The sequence below is a fragment of the Strongylocentrotus purpuratus genome, unplaced genomic scaffold (genome assembly GCF_000002235.5).
Source record: "Strongylocentrotus purpuratus isolate Spur 01 unplaced genomic scaffold, Spur_5.0 spur5_scaffold_6, whole genome shotgun sequence".
NCBI classification, from domain to species: domain Eukaryota; kingdom Metazoa; phylum Echinodermata; class Echinoidea; order Camarodonta; family Strongylocentrotidae; genus Strongylocentrotus; species Strongylocentrotus purpuratus.
The window spans coordinates 60,768,021-60,782,757 of record NW_022145612.1 but is presented as its reverse complement, the minus strand read 5'-3'; the positions used below and the strand labels follow the sequence as shown (position 1 = coordinate 60,782,757).

General features: G+C 35.2%; 3 protein-coding genes across 7 annotated transcripts in view; 2 read left to right on the top strand and 1 right to left on the bottom strand.

The window, feature by feature from the left end:
• The first annotated feature begins 42 nt into the window (after positions 1-42).
• Positions 43-6,645, top strand: LOC755636 (mesencephalic astrocyte-derived neurotrophic factor homolog). The gene is made up of 4 exons (XM_031000234.1): positions 43-197; positions 1,432-1,556; positions 1,998-2,139; positions 4,027-6,645. Exons 1-4 carry the CDS (start codon positions 95-97, stop codon positions 4,203-4,205), a joined length of 549 nt encoding a protein of 182 aa, XP_030856094.1. The 5' UTR covers positions 43-94; the 3' UTR covers positions 4,206-6,645.
• Positions 6,646-7,227: 582 nt separating this feature from the next.
• Positions 7,228-8,680, bottom strand: LOC105439084 (UPF0739 protein C1orf74 homolog). The gene has a single exon (XM_011667638.2). It carries the CDS (start codon positions 8,573-8,575, stop codon positions 7,526-7,528), a length of 1,050 nt encoding a protein of 349 aa, XP_011665940.2. The 5' UTR covers positions 8,576-8,680; the 3' UTR covers positions 7,228-7,525.
• A 140-nt stretch (positions 8,681-8,820) lies between these two features.
• Positions 8,821-14,737, top strand: part of LOC594379 (trichohyalin) — a 54,688-nt gene continuing 48,771 nt past the window's right edge. For 4 of the 5 annotated variants that reach the window (XM_030973087.1, XM_030973085.1, XM_030973086.1 and 1 more), the window contains exons 1-8: positions 9,011-9,200; positions 10,378-10,582; positions 11,251-11,397; positions 12,022-12,294; positions 12,760-12,845; positions 13,221-13,393; positions 13,633-13,722; positions 14,160-14,363. In XM_030973087.1, coding sequence (XP_030828947.1) covers positions 10,454-10,582; positions 11,251-11,397; positions 12,022-12,294; positions 12,760-12,845; positions 13,221-13,393; positions 13,633-13,722; positions 14,160-14,363 — 1,102 coding nt within the window. In that variant the 5' untranslated portion in view covers positions 9,011-9,200; positions 10,378-10,453. Of the gene's footprint in view, positions 9,201-10,377; positions 10,583-11,250; positions 11,398-12,021; positions 12,295-12,759; positions 12,846-13,220; positions 13,394-13,632; positions 13,723-14,159; positions 14,364-14,737 lie in introns of all 5 variants that reach the window. The other variant, XM_030973088.1, reaches the window with a different exon arrangement.

Here is a 14,737-nt window from a genome sequence, read left to right as displayed (position 1 = left end):
GAAGTGACCAGAAGCCGTTCAAGAAATTGAAGTAAACCGTGAGCTTGACATAATCGCATTATTTTAGTGCCAGTGGAACAAGTATCCCGAAATCATGAAGTGCTCTCCACAGGCAATGTGCTCAGCACTTGTCTTTCTATCAGTTATACTGATGAACTTTCTTGCAGAAGCCAAAATAAAGAAAGGAGAATGTGATGGTGAGTATAGGGTGTAGATCTAGATCTATTTCTGACTGCTATTCCAAGTAGGAATAGGGATCTAGATCCTAGTCAAGAAAAGTATTGTAATTTGTTGACTACTTTTTTAACTGGTGTCTATGACTTTATAATAGCTAATGTCTATCATGACCATGCTCCCTGTGCTCTAAAAGTAATAGGCTACTATAGGCCTAGACTATGGACTCGAGGACAAAATAAAAAATAAAAGATGACCTGCCATTGAACGTCTACTATTCGCTGTTGTTTTGCTATTGAGATAGACCCTATGTAACAAAGAGGGAATTGGTAGGGTATCATCATCATCTTCATCATCATCATCGATATAAGGGAGTGAGGTAGTCCTGAAGGGGATGTTGATTACAGATCGATGAGTGTCTGCAGTTTAAGATATAGGGTTTGGATTGGGTTTTTTTCTATGCTAACTGACTTCCCTGATGTCCCCCCAATCGTACAGGTGGTTATACAGACTTAGTTTTTTGTTACTTTAAAATGCCATTGATTTCATCAATTCGCTTTCCTTCTTCTTCTTTTTCTTCTTCCTCTTCTTTCACTTCTTTTTCTTCTTCCTCTTCTTCTTCTTCTTCTTTACCTTCTCCTATTATCTTTATCATATTTTTTTCTTTACTCTTTATTCTATTTTTCTTTTCTTCTCAAATTCACTCTCCATGTACGTCTCTAGAATCTCATACTATACTTCTATAACACTCCTATAATACCTTTTAAATTCAGACCTACTGGGCCTAGACCTATATTGTGTTACTCAGTACGGTAGCCTATTCACATACAAGCTATGCTTTTTATTAAGGCTCCCCACATTTTACAATCGTTTTTACCTTGCCTGATATTTCGAAATTTCATACTTATTTTCCGTACATTATACTTGATTGAAATCTTTAATTTTTTAATTTGCTTGTGTGAAATCTATTCTTATACGCATGTATAAAAAAAAAATTAAACTGTTTTTTTATGTAAAATGTGGAATAAATAAACTTCAAACTTCAAACCTCCAGTTAAAACTCAGACAAGTATTTTGGAAGACCACCCAACCAAGTACCAAGACTGTGTATGCTTGTACTAGTTGTAGGTAATGCAGAGGACAGACTGTTTAAATCAGGTAATAGACCTAATCCACTGTAGTAATAATTATGAGAGGAAACTAAATCTAAAAATGCTCAACATTTCACATTTGTCTTATGTTTCTTTTCATACGCAGTGTGTATTTCTGTTGTCAAACACCTTGAAAGCCTGATGACAAATGAAGACAGAAAAAGTGAAGACAAGATAGAGAAGAAGATTCGAAAGTACTGCAAGGATGCCAAAGGAAAAGAAAACCGATTTGTAAGTACTTGAAAAAGATATCTTATGTATGTACTCTACCGGTATCTGAAAGCATTTGCTCAGATGCATCAGATTTGTAGCTCTATTCATGCCTGTCTCTGCCTCCCCCCCCCCCCCTTCTCCCTTTCTTTAATCTCTTCCTTTGTCTCTTTTGAGCTGTGTAACCCAGTTCGCTTTTGTCTCAGCCAATGTTATATGTTACGAATCTGAGATATAGGCCTTTGAATAATTTTCTTTGAATAAAAAGTAATATTAGGCTACTTTCATTTAATAATTTTTCCAGTTTTTTTCATACTTCTTGTTTATATATATTTGTTAACTTACCAGAGCTGAATCTGCTTCTTCCAGTATATATTTTCCTGCTGGATAATCTTTAGTGCATCATGACAATTGCAAGAAAATTTGTGAATGTTAATTTAAATCTTTTTTCTTTCCTGCCAGTGTTACTACATGGGAGGAACTGAAGATGCTGCAACAGGCATGTTAAATGACCTTGTCAAGCCACTATCAGTACCTCTACCACCAGAGAGAATATGTGATAAACTCAACAAGAAAGATAGTCAGATCTGTGAGCTGAAGTATGGTGAGTTTGGGCTTTTAATAAATAAAAACTCATTATAAAGTCTGGATCATAAGAAATGGAGTCACCTACCCCACCCAATATTCTCTCCCACCTTAGATGATATGTGATGAACTTAACAAGACAGTTAGATGTGTGGGCTGAAGTATGGCGAGTTTCGGCTTTTTTATAAATGAATAAGATGACCAAAAGCCAATTATAAAATCTTAATCACAAGATAGGGGGTCTCTACCTACCCCCACCACCCCATGCTCTTCCACCATAGAACTTATATGTGATAAACTCAACAAGAAAAACAGCTACATGTGAGCTGAAGTGTGATCATTCAGTAAATGTGAAATCTTGATCTTTTATGATATTGCTGTGTGATGTTACAATTGTTTTTTAATATATTGCTTTTGTATTTTTGATGATGGTATTATTATATTGTAAATCTCTTAATACTGTGTACAAAATACACTATCAGCCTTGAACTGCATGTCTTGTTGTGTTTAAAAAAAAACACAATTCAATACCTTGCCATCTCTATCTAAGAGAGCCAGCACCCCCCCCCCCCTCCCTTCCTTTGCTTTCACCTCCATTCTCATCTGTGAATAGTGTAATTGTACATGTACTATATTATAGATGTCAAGTGTTTCTTACCATTGTAGTACAAAGAGAGTGTGAGAACGGAGGTTACAATGTAGTTCAAAACTCTGCCCAATTTTGTCCCTTTAGAGGAGAAAATTTATCTCACACTATGAATGGTTCAGCTTACCGGGTAAAATAAATGATCAATTTGATATTGGTTTGGTTAGAACATGAAAGGGATGGATAAGAATAAAATTCTAAACACACACAAGCAAATCACTATTGTCTGATTAGTTTTGATTATGCTTACAACATGTATACCATAATGAATAATGCAATATTAGGATGAATTAAGACAGTATTAACCAGTTTGTAATTTGGGGTTAAGAAGGATATTGAACACTAAATGTTTTACATGTATTTATTGCTTATTTCTATCATAGTAGTTTTTTCTACTTTTTTTGTATGAGGAAGTACTGTATCATATGTCAGTTTCCTGATCGCCGCAAAGATGTTGCAAAGAACAAATCAGATTCACATTAATATCCAATATTCTGACAAACATGAGTTGTGCTTGTTTCTTAGATCGTTATCAAGTTTATTTCCTGATAGATAGCGTCCCCCTCCCCAAAAAATTCTTCCCTAAAAATCATGGCTCTTCAAATGCCTTCATATTATGTTACCAGCAGCGGATCCAGGGGGCATGGGCCCCCACCCCTGGCTAAAAAATCAGAAATAAACTATTGCTCATAACCCCTGCTTATTTACCAGCTGATTCACTGCAAAATATTTTCTCACGAATTGGCCTGCATGTAACAGCTTAAAAATGTTGGCCTCATTTTTATGCCACATGTTTGTGTAGTCCCATTTACATCTTTCTGTGTACAGTGCTTGTTTCTTTTACCAAGACTGAGCCAAATTTCTTGTCATTTTGATGATTCCAGAACCTTGCAGTACACACCAATACTTATATGCTACATGATCAACTTTTTTTTATCAATTCCACACCGTTTCTTTCACAATGCAATCGCATGACCAGAACTCAAATTTATCTTTAAGCCTAGAGTAGTCTAGCTCTGTCAGTCCCTTGCTGTGACAAATAGAGTACAGAGCCCATGCATAGTCTCTCATTGCAGACATTGTTACGTACAACGTCTGACAAGGAATTAAGCCTGCAAACTAGGAGAATGTGTCATACACCCCCCCCCCCCCGATCCTTCCTTTTCCATAATTGAGGGTCTATTTTAAGCATAGTAAATCATGTTTGCTGGAAGTAATATAATAACCCATATTTTATTCTTTTTCATTTCACTTTTTCAGAGAAACAAATTGACTTGGATGCTGTCGATCTGAAGAAACTCAAAGTGAAGGATCTGAAGAAGGTTCTGAATGATTGGGGAGAAGACTGCAAATCGTGCATAGAAAAGAATGACTTTGTAAAGCGTATCGAGGAACTCAAACCTAAGTATGCGAAAAAGCAACCAAAGGAAGATTTATAACTTAGGCTGTAAATGGGTTTAGGTTATTTATTTGAAAAATTTGTATTGTGTATTTGTTATACATTAATTATTCATTCCTGTTGAGTACCATACAGATGTTGAGTAACTGTTTGTATTATATTCAAGATGGATATTGGCATTTCTTCACACGCACATTCAAGATTTACTCTTTTAGTGACTCTTTTTGAGAGGAACTATAACTGATGTTCCATTCATCTCACAACTGTAAATGTGAGTCGTTGTTGTAAAATCAAGCACCAAAAAATACATACGAATCTGTTTTAATTTACAACATGAAAATAAATTCTTATCTCTAAATGTACATGCATCTCTCTTATCTGCAGGAGGATCAATGTAATCTTATTTTTGTGTGTGAAAATCACATGAAGGGTAAATCTTGAATGTGTTTTTTTTTTTAATACAGATGTGAAGTTTTGGATTCAAACTTATTCATTAGGCCAGGCTCTACACTAACATTTTTCTGGGGGGAAGGGGGGTTAAGATTGAAGTTTTTATAATCTGTATGGATATGCCTCCTAACGACAACTTTTTGTTTCCAAAAAAAAAAAGCTTTGGGATCCAGAGGATTTTTTTTTGGTGGGGGGCATACGTGCATGCATTAGAACCCTGTTAGTGTAGAGCCCTGCATGAGAAACCTGTAATGAGCTGTAATGGAATATGATTTCTTATCGTAATTTATTGGCTACGAGTACTTCTTTTATGATACATATTTGAAGGTTTTGATTATCTTCCAAAATCTTGTTCAGAATAAAAGGAGACATAATCAAAGAGTGAGTGTATCATTATTTATGCTTTCAACGGAATGACCTTACTTTTGTGAGCATTTGTTGAGTAAGAGTTTATGTTGTTACTTGAAAGATAAGGGTTTGGTTTATTTTGGTACATGTACTGTGTAATAATTCTTTTACTTGAGCCCAAACTTCTGAGACTTTGTCTCTAAATTTTACTCATGGAATTGAGAGCTGGTTTTTGACATGTTTTTCAAGATAACTGCAAGCAAGTTGCATGTCAGACAAGCTTGATGTAAAAAGATATTGTATTAGATTTTGTCTTTCTTTTTTAGAATTATTTATACTTGCATTTTCAACTTTGATTCCCAAGATTTTTGACATACTTTTCAATTTAAGTACACTTTTCACTGTATTCTTACTTTTATTCATACATGTAAGGTTCACTTTGTCTGTTCTGATGGACAAATACGTTCAGAATTATCTAACAACACAACTCCTACAAGACTTCAGCCTTTTGTGGTATTACCACTGATCTTTACAATTATCAGATGAAGAAAAACAAGAAGATAGATTAATAGATTATATAGGAATGGGAATTAATGGCATAAAGCTATAAAAATGTGAATTTTACTTGTTTAACCACTTTTTTATATTTCAATTGCACAAACGGATGATGATGTAAATAAATGTAATTACCGGTATATGGTACATGTACTTCATGTTGCATTATGTTATGGATACATTTGAATTTTGTTTCCTAAAATACATGTAATCTATAGAGCTTTATTCTTAAATGTAGCTCAGGGCATCCATCTTGTTGGGTTTGTATGTTTTACATGTATTGCATTTAAATGTTATTTTATTTAAATGTGGGGTTTCTGCTTTCTTTATTCCGGAGCATTTAATTTGGTTCAAGAGAAGACTTTTTACAAAGGAAATAATATTGTTTAAGCATTGATGTGCAAGTTTTAAGACTATACAGTATACACATACAATAAATTAAATTGTTAAATTTAACATCGGATAACAGAAATCAAAACTTTAATGTACACAATTTGTAGATACCAGAGGGAATTTAACCAGACTAGCTCATATTTGAATTACCTTGAATCATTCAGAATCATTTACATGTACATGTACATTGTGAAAATGACAGCAGAATTACATATTTGTGGAGGTGAAAGAGAAAAGTTTTTATTCAGAAATTTTCTTTTTCAACACAATCGTATAATAATAATTTCTCTCACCGATTGTGTAAAATGAATGTTTCGAAGCCAAGTAACACGGTTCCTAGTTTTTGTCATTTCCAAGACATAAAATTGCATTGGAACTACATGTACATTACTTGTACATGTAGTTGTATCACTATATTTTATTGACTGTTACACTTTAATTTCCATTTTTTCAAACCCCAAAATGAGAAATAAATCAAAGGAGGAAGGCAGAACCAAGGAAATAGAAAGAGATAGAAAAAAAAACTAGGAATCATTTATACTTGGCCTTAATCTTTTCAATAAGTTTAATCTTTTTAGTGATAAGAGAAATTATTGTCTTGTACATTACTACATGGTATTTAATGTGTAATATTTAAAAAGTGTCCTTGTACTTTTCCTGAGCTAAGAATGAAAATTAATGTGTTATCGGAACTTGCATTTTGCAACTGACAATTAAACTACAAAAAAAAACTACTTACATGTATTTGTATTTGAGTTCATTGTAAAATATTTATATTGAATACATGGAAAACACATCAAAAGAACAATTCTGCATATATGTGTACAACTGTACTTGCACAATTTTAGATATTAACCCCCCCCCCCCCCCCCCAAAAAAAAAAAAAAATTATAATAAATTCATTCAATAACACAAATGATGACAATACATGAAACATTCATGCCATATTTTCTACAATCAACAAATCAGGCTGGAAATGAGATAATGTTTTTATTTTTCCTCATCACTTCTACAATTACAAATCAGTCTGAAAAGAAAATGGTGGTGGAAGATCAAAGTGATTGACAAAACTATCGTAGAGAATAAGAGGTAATTGCTTCCTGCAATAGCTTCAATTCATAGATGACAACTGCATGATATTTGACTACCTACACTATGTATTCATATTTTCTCAAATGTTAGTGATGGCTTTAAAGGCCCACTGCACTACTTGTAGCTACTTGCGCCCTCTATCTAACAAACAATGTCTAATCGGTGACCATTGGTCCCCCATGATCCTCTTTTTCTTATGTTAACTGAGAGCTGAGTTGATGAGATAACCACCTGTCCAGTGACCTTGCTGGGCGCTCTAATCCCTCCTGTAAACTAGGGCAGATAAGCTTTAACAAACCATTATTTGTTTTACCAACTCCACAACTTTGACATTGGTATAAATTATATACCGGTACATGTAATTGAAAGATTCAGAGGCCATTTCAATTAAACCTGTACTAAGTAAAGTCAGTAATCAGTCTACAAGTGGCCTACTGAACTTACAATGAACAAATGATTTGATCGATTCAATATATGTTATTCTCGAAATGTGACCACACTTTTGCACTCAAAACGTGTCATTCACAATGCAACTGCTGGTAAAGTTACTGTGGAACATTCAAAAGAAACAGAAGTGAAGTATTCACACAGACCTACGACATGATAAATATAATCTTTCCATTCTGAAATAAGCTTGCTTGCATAGTCCAGTAAGCTGCTGGGAATACTGAAAGAGTAAATAACATGATTGCCGTTTTCAAAAATGGTACAAGATGTGCCAACATTCACAGAATCGGATGTAAACGGTTTTACCACACAGTCACATTTACATTTGAACACATGGAGAGGAGTGTGAGCTAGGCAGTTGTCCTGAATATCAACTTGATACCAGTACAATACTGGATATCCAAGGAGAAGGCCAAAAATTGTAGAGACATTCCAATCGTCTTCAAGTTGAAGCGTCAATATCAGATCTCCAGAGCTATGCCTAGGGTCAGCAAATCCAGCTTCAACTTGTCTTAAAATGTCCTTAGATATTATCATCATCTCCTCAGTAATCTTTCTGTCTGCCAAGGTCGGATTTGGTAGTTTCCCACTAACATCTATGAAGGTACAAACTCGTTCACTTAGGTTATTTTGTTCTGACCTTGCATATTCATCAGTCAGTTTTGAAACAAACTGCGCAAGTTTCCTTCTCATAATTTGCTTGTTGATGACAAATATGTCGTCCTTAACATTCAATACACCAGTTGTTCTAATCCCCGAATTTACCGTACTATCCTGTTTATCAACACGACCATTATCAATTTCAACTGATGTGGAATGCTCGACTTTCTTTGGTTGGCACTTCGAGTTGCACATGGATTCCAGTTCAGCAGCAAGTTTGTCCAGTGATTTTGAATCGCATGTTGAATAATCATACAGAAAACATGGTTTTATCCCTCCAATTACCGCGATGATATCACTTATTATATCCTTCCATCGTCTACCAGCTGTTTTCCCCAAGTAGAATGAAACCTGCTTCCGAAAATCCATTCTAAACATGGAAATATGTTTTTGTAAATGTAAGTTAGTGGGACCACACTGTATGATAGGGTAACCAAAGTAGACATAATCTATGGGCGCAGCCATATTAGGATTTCTTGCATAAGTAGTCACTTAGATATTCTAAAAAATCAAAGATTTCAATTTCTTTTCTTTTTTTAAAACTAAAATAATATTGTTTTTTAAATACATTATTTTTAAATAATTTGAAAAGAAATGACGGCTTAAAACTATGTTAACATATGTTTACTAATCATTTGATTGGCAGCTTAATCTATTCGGTTGCCTTTGCGACAATGACGTCATACCCCAGCGCTCGCCATTGAGTGATGGTGTCAATCAATAAAAATATCCGTCATGAGTGAGGCCTGTGGGCAGTTGATTGATATTGATATCAGAATTGTCGAACTATCATGACTTTAAGATTAACAAAAGTCTAGGTCAAGATCTACGCAAATTTACAACAGATTTCATTGAATCGAGTCTGACAGGAGCTCGAGCTCCAGTCCTGTTTTTAGCCGATCGAGCAAGGCTGAGGCCCTCACTCTTAGACAGCGACCCGTCTCTGGCCCGGTCACGGTACATGCGTCGTCTGGAGCTGTGCAGCATAGACTAACTCCAATTCCAGCCCTCTGCTCTGAAGTTTGAACTGCACTGGAACTGCAGTGCTACGTGCTTAGCGAGGCCAGCGCAGGTGTGACGTGAAATCAAGGTAAGGTTGGAAAAATTGCAGATTATGCGACTTTACAAACTGTATTAGTCTAGTGAATTTAGACTGTATCATTTCCTATTTCAATCTAGGCCTAGACCTAGACCGAAAGCTGCAGTCTCTCTAATCGTCGGTTGTTCCACTGAGACTACGTCTGGCTCCACTAGACCATTGGGGAATGACAACAAATGTCAGTTTTATTAAAGAAATGACCCAAATCAGATGGTATATTTCTGTCTAATTTCAATCATGCTCTTGATGTCTTTTTAAGATTTTAATGTAAACGCAACATGTAAAATCCCATAATGAATTTCCATGTCATTATTGGACGAAATAAAATTGAATTGAATTGAAGTCACAAGATCATTAGCAGTAGGGGCGCTGGCCTGAAAATAAGGATCGTCTTCATAAACGAGGATCGTCTTCGTAAACGTGGACCGATGCGTCCTCAAAAATAAGGGTCGTTCGCAGAAGTTTAATTTTTTAGATCGGCGCGTTGGCGATGCGAAAAACAGATTTTCTTGATGCATTTGACATTGACTTTGTACAGAGACTTTCACATTATGAGCGATCAATTCTTGGAAGACGGACAACCCATAAAAGTATAGACAGTGAACTTGGTTATTTTCTCAAGGGGAATCCATTTCTCGCATCGCAAGCGGGCGCTTTTGTAACGCAAGATCCCCAGAGCGCAATTTGTCCCAGTTTACAAGAATATATTCTCGTTTATGCGTACAATCCTCATTCTTGTACCAGCGCCCCTACTGGTTTAGTCTATACACTTAGAAGTTTGACTAGAGTAAAAACAAAAAGAGTATTGATTGATGATCTAAAACTAATAGAATTCTGTGCCTTATGACATAAGACAACAAGTTATGTAAATTGTTATGATCTAGGGTAGTAAAGCTTGAATTTGATTATAGAGTCTTCTGAAAAAATACGAAATCACCAATTTTCTTCTGATTAAAGAAAGAAAACAATCAGTTGTTATTCAACAAACTGTTTTTATAGTATATATGTCGTGATAGTTTTAGTAAGTTTTTACATTTGATTCATGATAAAAAATGTTATTTGAAATTCAGAATGCAGTCTGATGTAATACAAGAGTGAAAGAGGAACAGGTCTACAGGTATAAATTTGAAATATAATATTCATTTCTTTTTGTTTGGGTTTCCCTCAGATGCAAAGGATAAACTAGCAGTGAAAAAGAGACCTCTTTGAAGTTGTTGATCTCTCAATAACATTTTATCATCAAGATGGGAGTGGAATCTGAATTTGACACCATATTTGACCTTCTTGATGCGAGACAGAAAGGCTACATTGAATACAATGAGATTCTCGACTTTTACCAGGCATTCTATTTTATGCCTGTGGCAAGAGATCAAGTAAGTATACCCTTGATACATTTTGAGGAAAAGTGATTAGTTGATGATATGTAGCGCTTAGAGATTTTGGTGGAAAGCACTTTATAAGTACCATTTTTATTATTATTATTATTATTATTATTATTATTATTTATGATATACCTGTTCAGGGCCAGAGAAGTTGTCTCAATTGTTCTGGGTATCTTAATAAGCCTCTCCAAGGTATTTCTCTTCAAAATCTTCTAATTTAGAATGTTTTAGATGAATATTTAATACAAAATAATACTTCAAGAGAGAATTTCAAAACATTGATCACTATGAGTAATAACAGGGTATCATTTAATCAAACCATCATAAGTACAAGTTCACTGAGAGCCCATTGAACTGTATTAGATTCTAATTTCCGAGTTTTAACTTGATTTAAACGTTTCAATGAAATGTCCATAAACTTGTACTTACAAAAGTTTTTGAAACGTTGCCCATATGTTATTATGCCATTACTCACCACTTACTGGTGCCCAAAACACATTAGCCCCCAAATTCTAACTTTGGACCCCCATAATCTTAAATTGTGATAGCTAGGGTCCATGCATACCAACCCTAAATATTTGGTCATGACCCTTTGTGAAAAAAAATATAGCATGGATCCATGCTTATGCTCCATTCTTTTTCTCTTTCCTTTTTTTCAGGTACATGAGGCCATAAAGCATGTATGTGGCAAAGAAGCTGATGGGAGATGTAGGAAGCGTAAGTTTGTAGATGTTGTGGTTGAACTGGAGCGTAGACGTCAGGTTGTGCAGGGATCATGGTGGGACTTCAAAGCTCTAGATACAAAGGTTAGCCTCTGACATGTAGTGTGCATATTAATTAAACAGGGACATTGTGCAAGTAATTTGAGCAGCGAAAAACATTTGTAAAGTGAGAACAATTTGATTGGATTCTAATTAATTTTGATTTTGTTACTGTAACTATGTTTTAGTCATATAGATCTTAGCCAGTGTATTTGATTTTATGAAGTAGTTTTAGCTCTTGACAGGTTTGTGTATTGTCAAGTTTTTGGCTTAATAAGACACTGTTATTTTGCAAACAGCAATTGGAAAACTATCTCACAAGAAATGATAGACGTGAATACATTGATATTATTTACCATTAAATCCATAAATCATTATCAAGGTGTTATCTACATCAGCAGCTAGGAAAAGAATTGAAACGCATGCTATGTATAGCAAAATACCATTGCTTGTATATGAGGCCTAGCTGTTCTTTGTTCATGCACCATTCTACATGTACAGTCAGAGGTTAAAAAGTAACGGAAGACACAGTTCAAATGATGCAGATTGAATACAACAGGAGGAAGGAAAAAAGTTGTTGTTAACAAGGAGTTATTGATATCATGGATGCATTAGTGAAAGAAAATATGTAGTTTCTCAACTTACTTTATACCTAAATTTATCTTCCAGGATGCAGATAGAATTTCAGTAAAGGAAGGTCTGTTTCTGATGAAAGCCACTCACCAGGAGCACTTCACTACCATCACATGGCAAACCTTCCTTGAATCCCGCTCCCACCATCACGAGGACATCAGCTATGATGAGATCCGCATGTGGCTCTGCAACTGGCCGCTTCATGGGACAAGCTGTGGATACGATGAAGTCATTGCGATGGGAGAGAAGCTGGATAAGGAGAAGAAGAGACAGGATATGCAGAGGAGAAAGAAAGTCATGAATCTAGAGGTAGTGTAGAATTTAGACACCTGACTTGACTTAGGTGCATAGGATGGTGTGTCCCCTTGCTCCCCTACGAGAAATCATGCTCCAGTCTGATCTGTCCTGGGCTCGTTGCTCTGCCTCTTGTGTGGATAGTCCCACATTGCATTGAACCTGGTCCTTCCATCTCTTTGGAGGGCGTCCCATGGTCTGCATCCATTAAAGTCATGAATTTAGACAATGCTTATGTAATGTTGAATGGTCATAAAAGTGATACAAGGGTATGTTATTTGAGTTGTGAGTATATTTCATGTGTGGTCATGTCAAGACTAATTAACATTGATTTCACCAGTCATGTGTACAGTAATTTGTTTTCTGGGTGCAGTACATATTACTCGGCCAGATTATGACCAGATAATGCATGGAAATATAACTTACTGTACATATAATCTACATTTATATGCATTCTCAATCTGCTTTTTATTTTCTTAGGATGATTTCATCAAGGCTATTGAAGCTCAGGAAAAGCAGCAATACAGTAACAAGTTCAGGAATGAAGCCAAGCGGAAATTGAACAGGTACCATTACACTATACATTTCCTGAACATTACCATGTGTCACATAACCTAGTCTTTCAGTAAAGGTGGATAAGTGAGCAGAGACTGTTAGTAAAGTATTTTGAACGTATGATGGTCAACTTAAAATGATGTTTAATACTCTATAGGAGAAGAGTATGTTTTCTTGCCACATATGTGGTCATTTCATCTTAATTCTGTAGTGAAAGTTCTAATGCACAGTAATGGCCTGCTTATTGCATGATGTGGAAGATGGAAAAATTTTCTTGATAAATTGATCCTTCAACAATGTTGAGCTTTCTTGAATATTGAATATAGTTCAATTACATTCACTGTCTGTCTTCATCATTTGTTAACCCATAACCTATTATTTCACAGGTGGGTCCAGCTTGGAGTAGAGTCACTGTTGTTTGATGATGGATACGATGCCTTTGAAGGAGATGGTACACAGAGAAATACAGTCTCAGTCCAGGATCTCATGGAAGCTATGGAAGAGAAATATGACATTCTGAGAGAGAAACTTCTATGGGAAGCCACTCAGAAACATGTCGGTAAGTTAAAGATAGATTAACAGAACATTAAAGTGCTTCTACAAGATGAATAATATTTCTTTGAGATGCTTCCCCATGAGGACATACAATTTATTCTTTTATAACTCCTGGTTTTTTAATAAAATGAAATCATTAGAATTGGATAAGCAATTATTATGTATAATGAAATTATTGAAGTATATATCTTTCGTAAAAAGAAAATTGTGTGTAATCATTCTATGAAATGTTTTAACTTGTAGGTGAGAGCATCTGGTCATCTATGAGAGAGAGTGAGCATGAAGAACAGGTCTTGAGAGTGAAGACCAAAGAAGCTGAATATAGAGTCAAAGGTATACTACAAATATACAACAATATAATATTAATCTTGTAGTATTTTGTTTGCAAGAGCCATGGTCTTGTGTCTTTTTTGTAGAGGTTCAGATATTGAAATTTCATTGATAAATTTAGCATACCGGTATTCAAATTGCTCACAACTAGCTTTGTAAGGGTTGTTCACTCTACCTTTTGAAAATGTGTCTTTGGTTATAACTAATCATTTTTTAATATCATCAACATTAGTCATATTTATACTGTGCATACATGTTAAAAAACTCCACAACCTAAACAATCCTTAAGTTCCTTCCTATGATAGTAGTGAAAAATGCATGTAGTTGATATTTTGGACCTGAAAAGTTTCTTGAACTGAAGAGCTAGAGTAGCTAGTATTGTTTCATGATGGTAACAAAAAAAATGTTAATGCATGAAATCAATTTCTTTTTATTTGAAGGTGACTTTGAGAAGATCACTCAGCTGTCTGTCTCCTACCAGCTCTACCCCAGCACTCTGATCTCCATGATGGGGTATGAACGATTAGCCCATCTCAAGTACCTCAAGGAACTCCAAGATCGGGAGAAGAAGATGAAAGCTGACGGCAAGACATCTGATGAGATGTACCAGGTCTTTGTAGAGGAACACATGCAGAAGATGCAAGGTTAGATGAGAGAAAGGTTTTATGACACATGTATGCTCTGTCATTGCTCCCTGGTCAATGTCTCTCTCACAATCCGGGGGGGGGGGGTGTTTCACAAAGATCCAGAGTTGAACTTATCTCTAAGTTGGACTTAAATGGAAAGCTGTTACCATCTATGAAAATATTTTGTAAAAGTTCTTTTAAAAGGCATAACATGTTGATTCAAATATTCATATTTTCTATTATCAAGGATATTTCATGTTCTTGATGTGGAATTTATAAAAAATCTAAAATACTTGATTTTTCGCTTTTGAATATATTTCATTTTAAGACTACAAATGGCTCTCCACATTTTTTTTAAGTCCAACTTAGAGTTAAGTTCACCTAAGGATCTT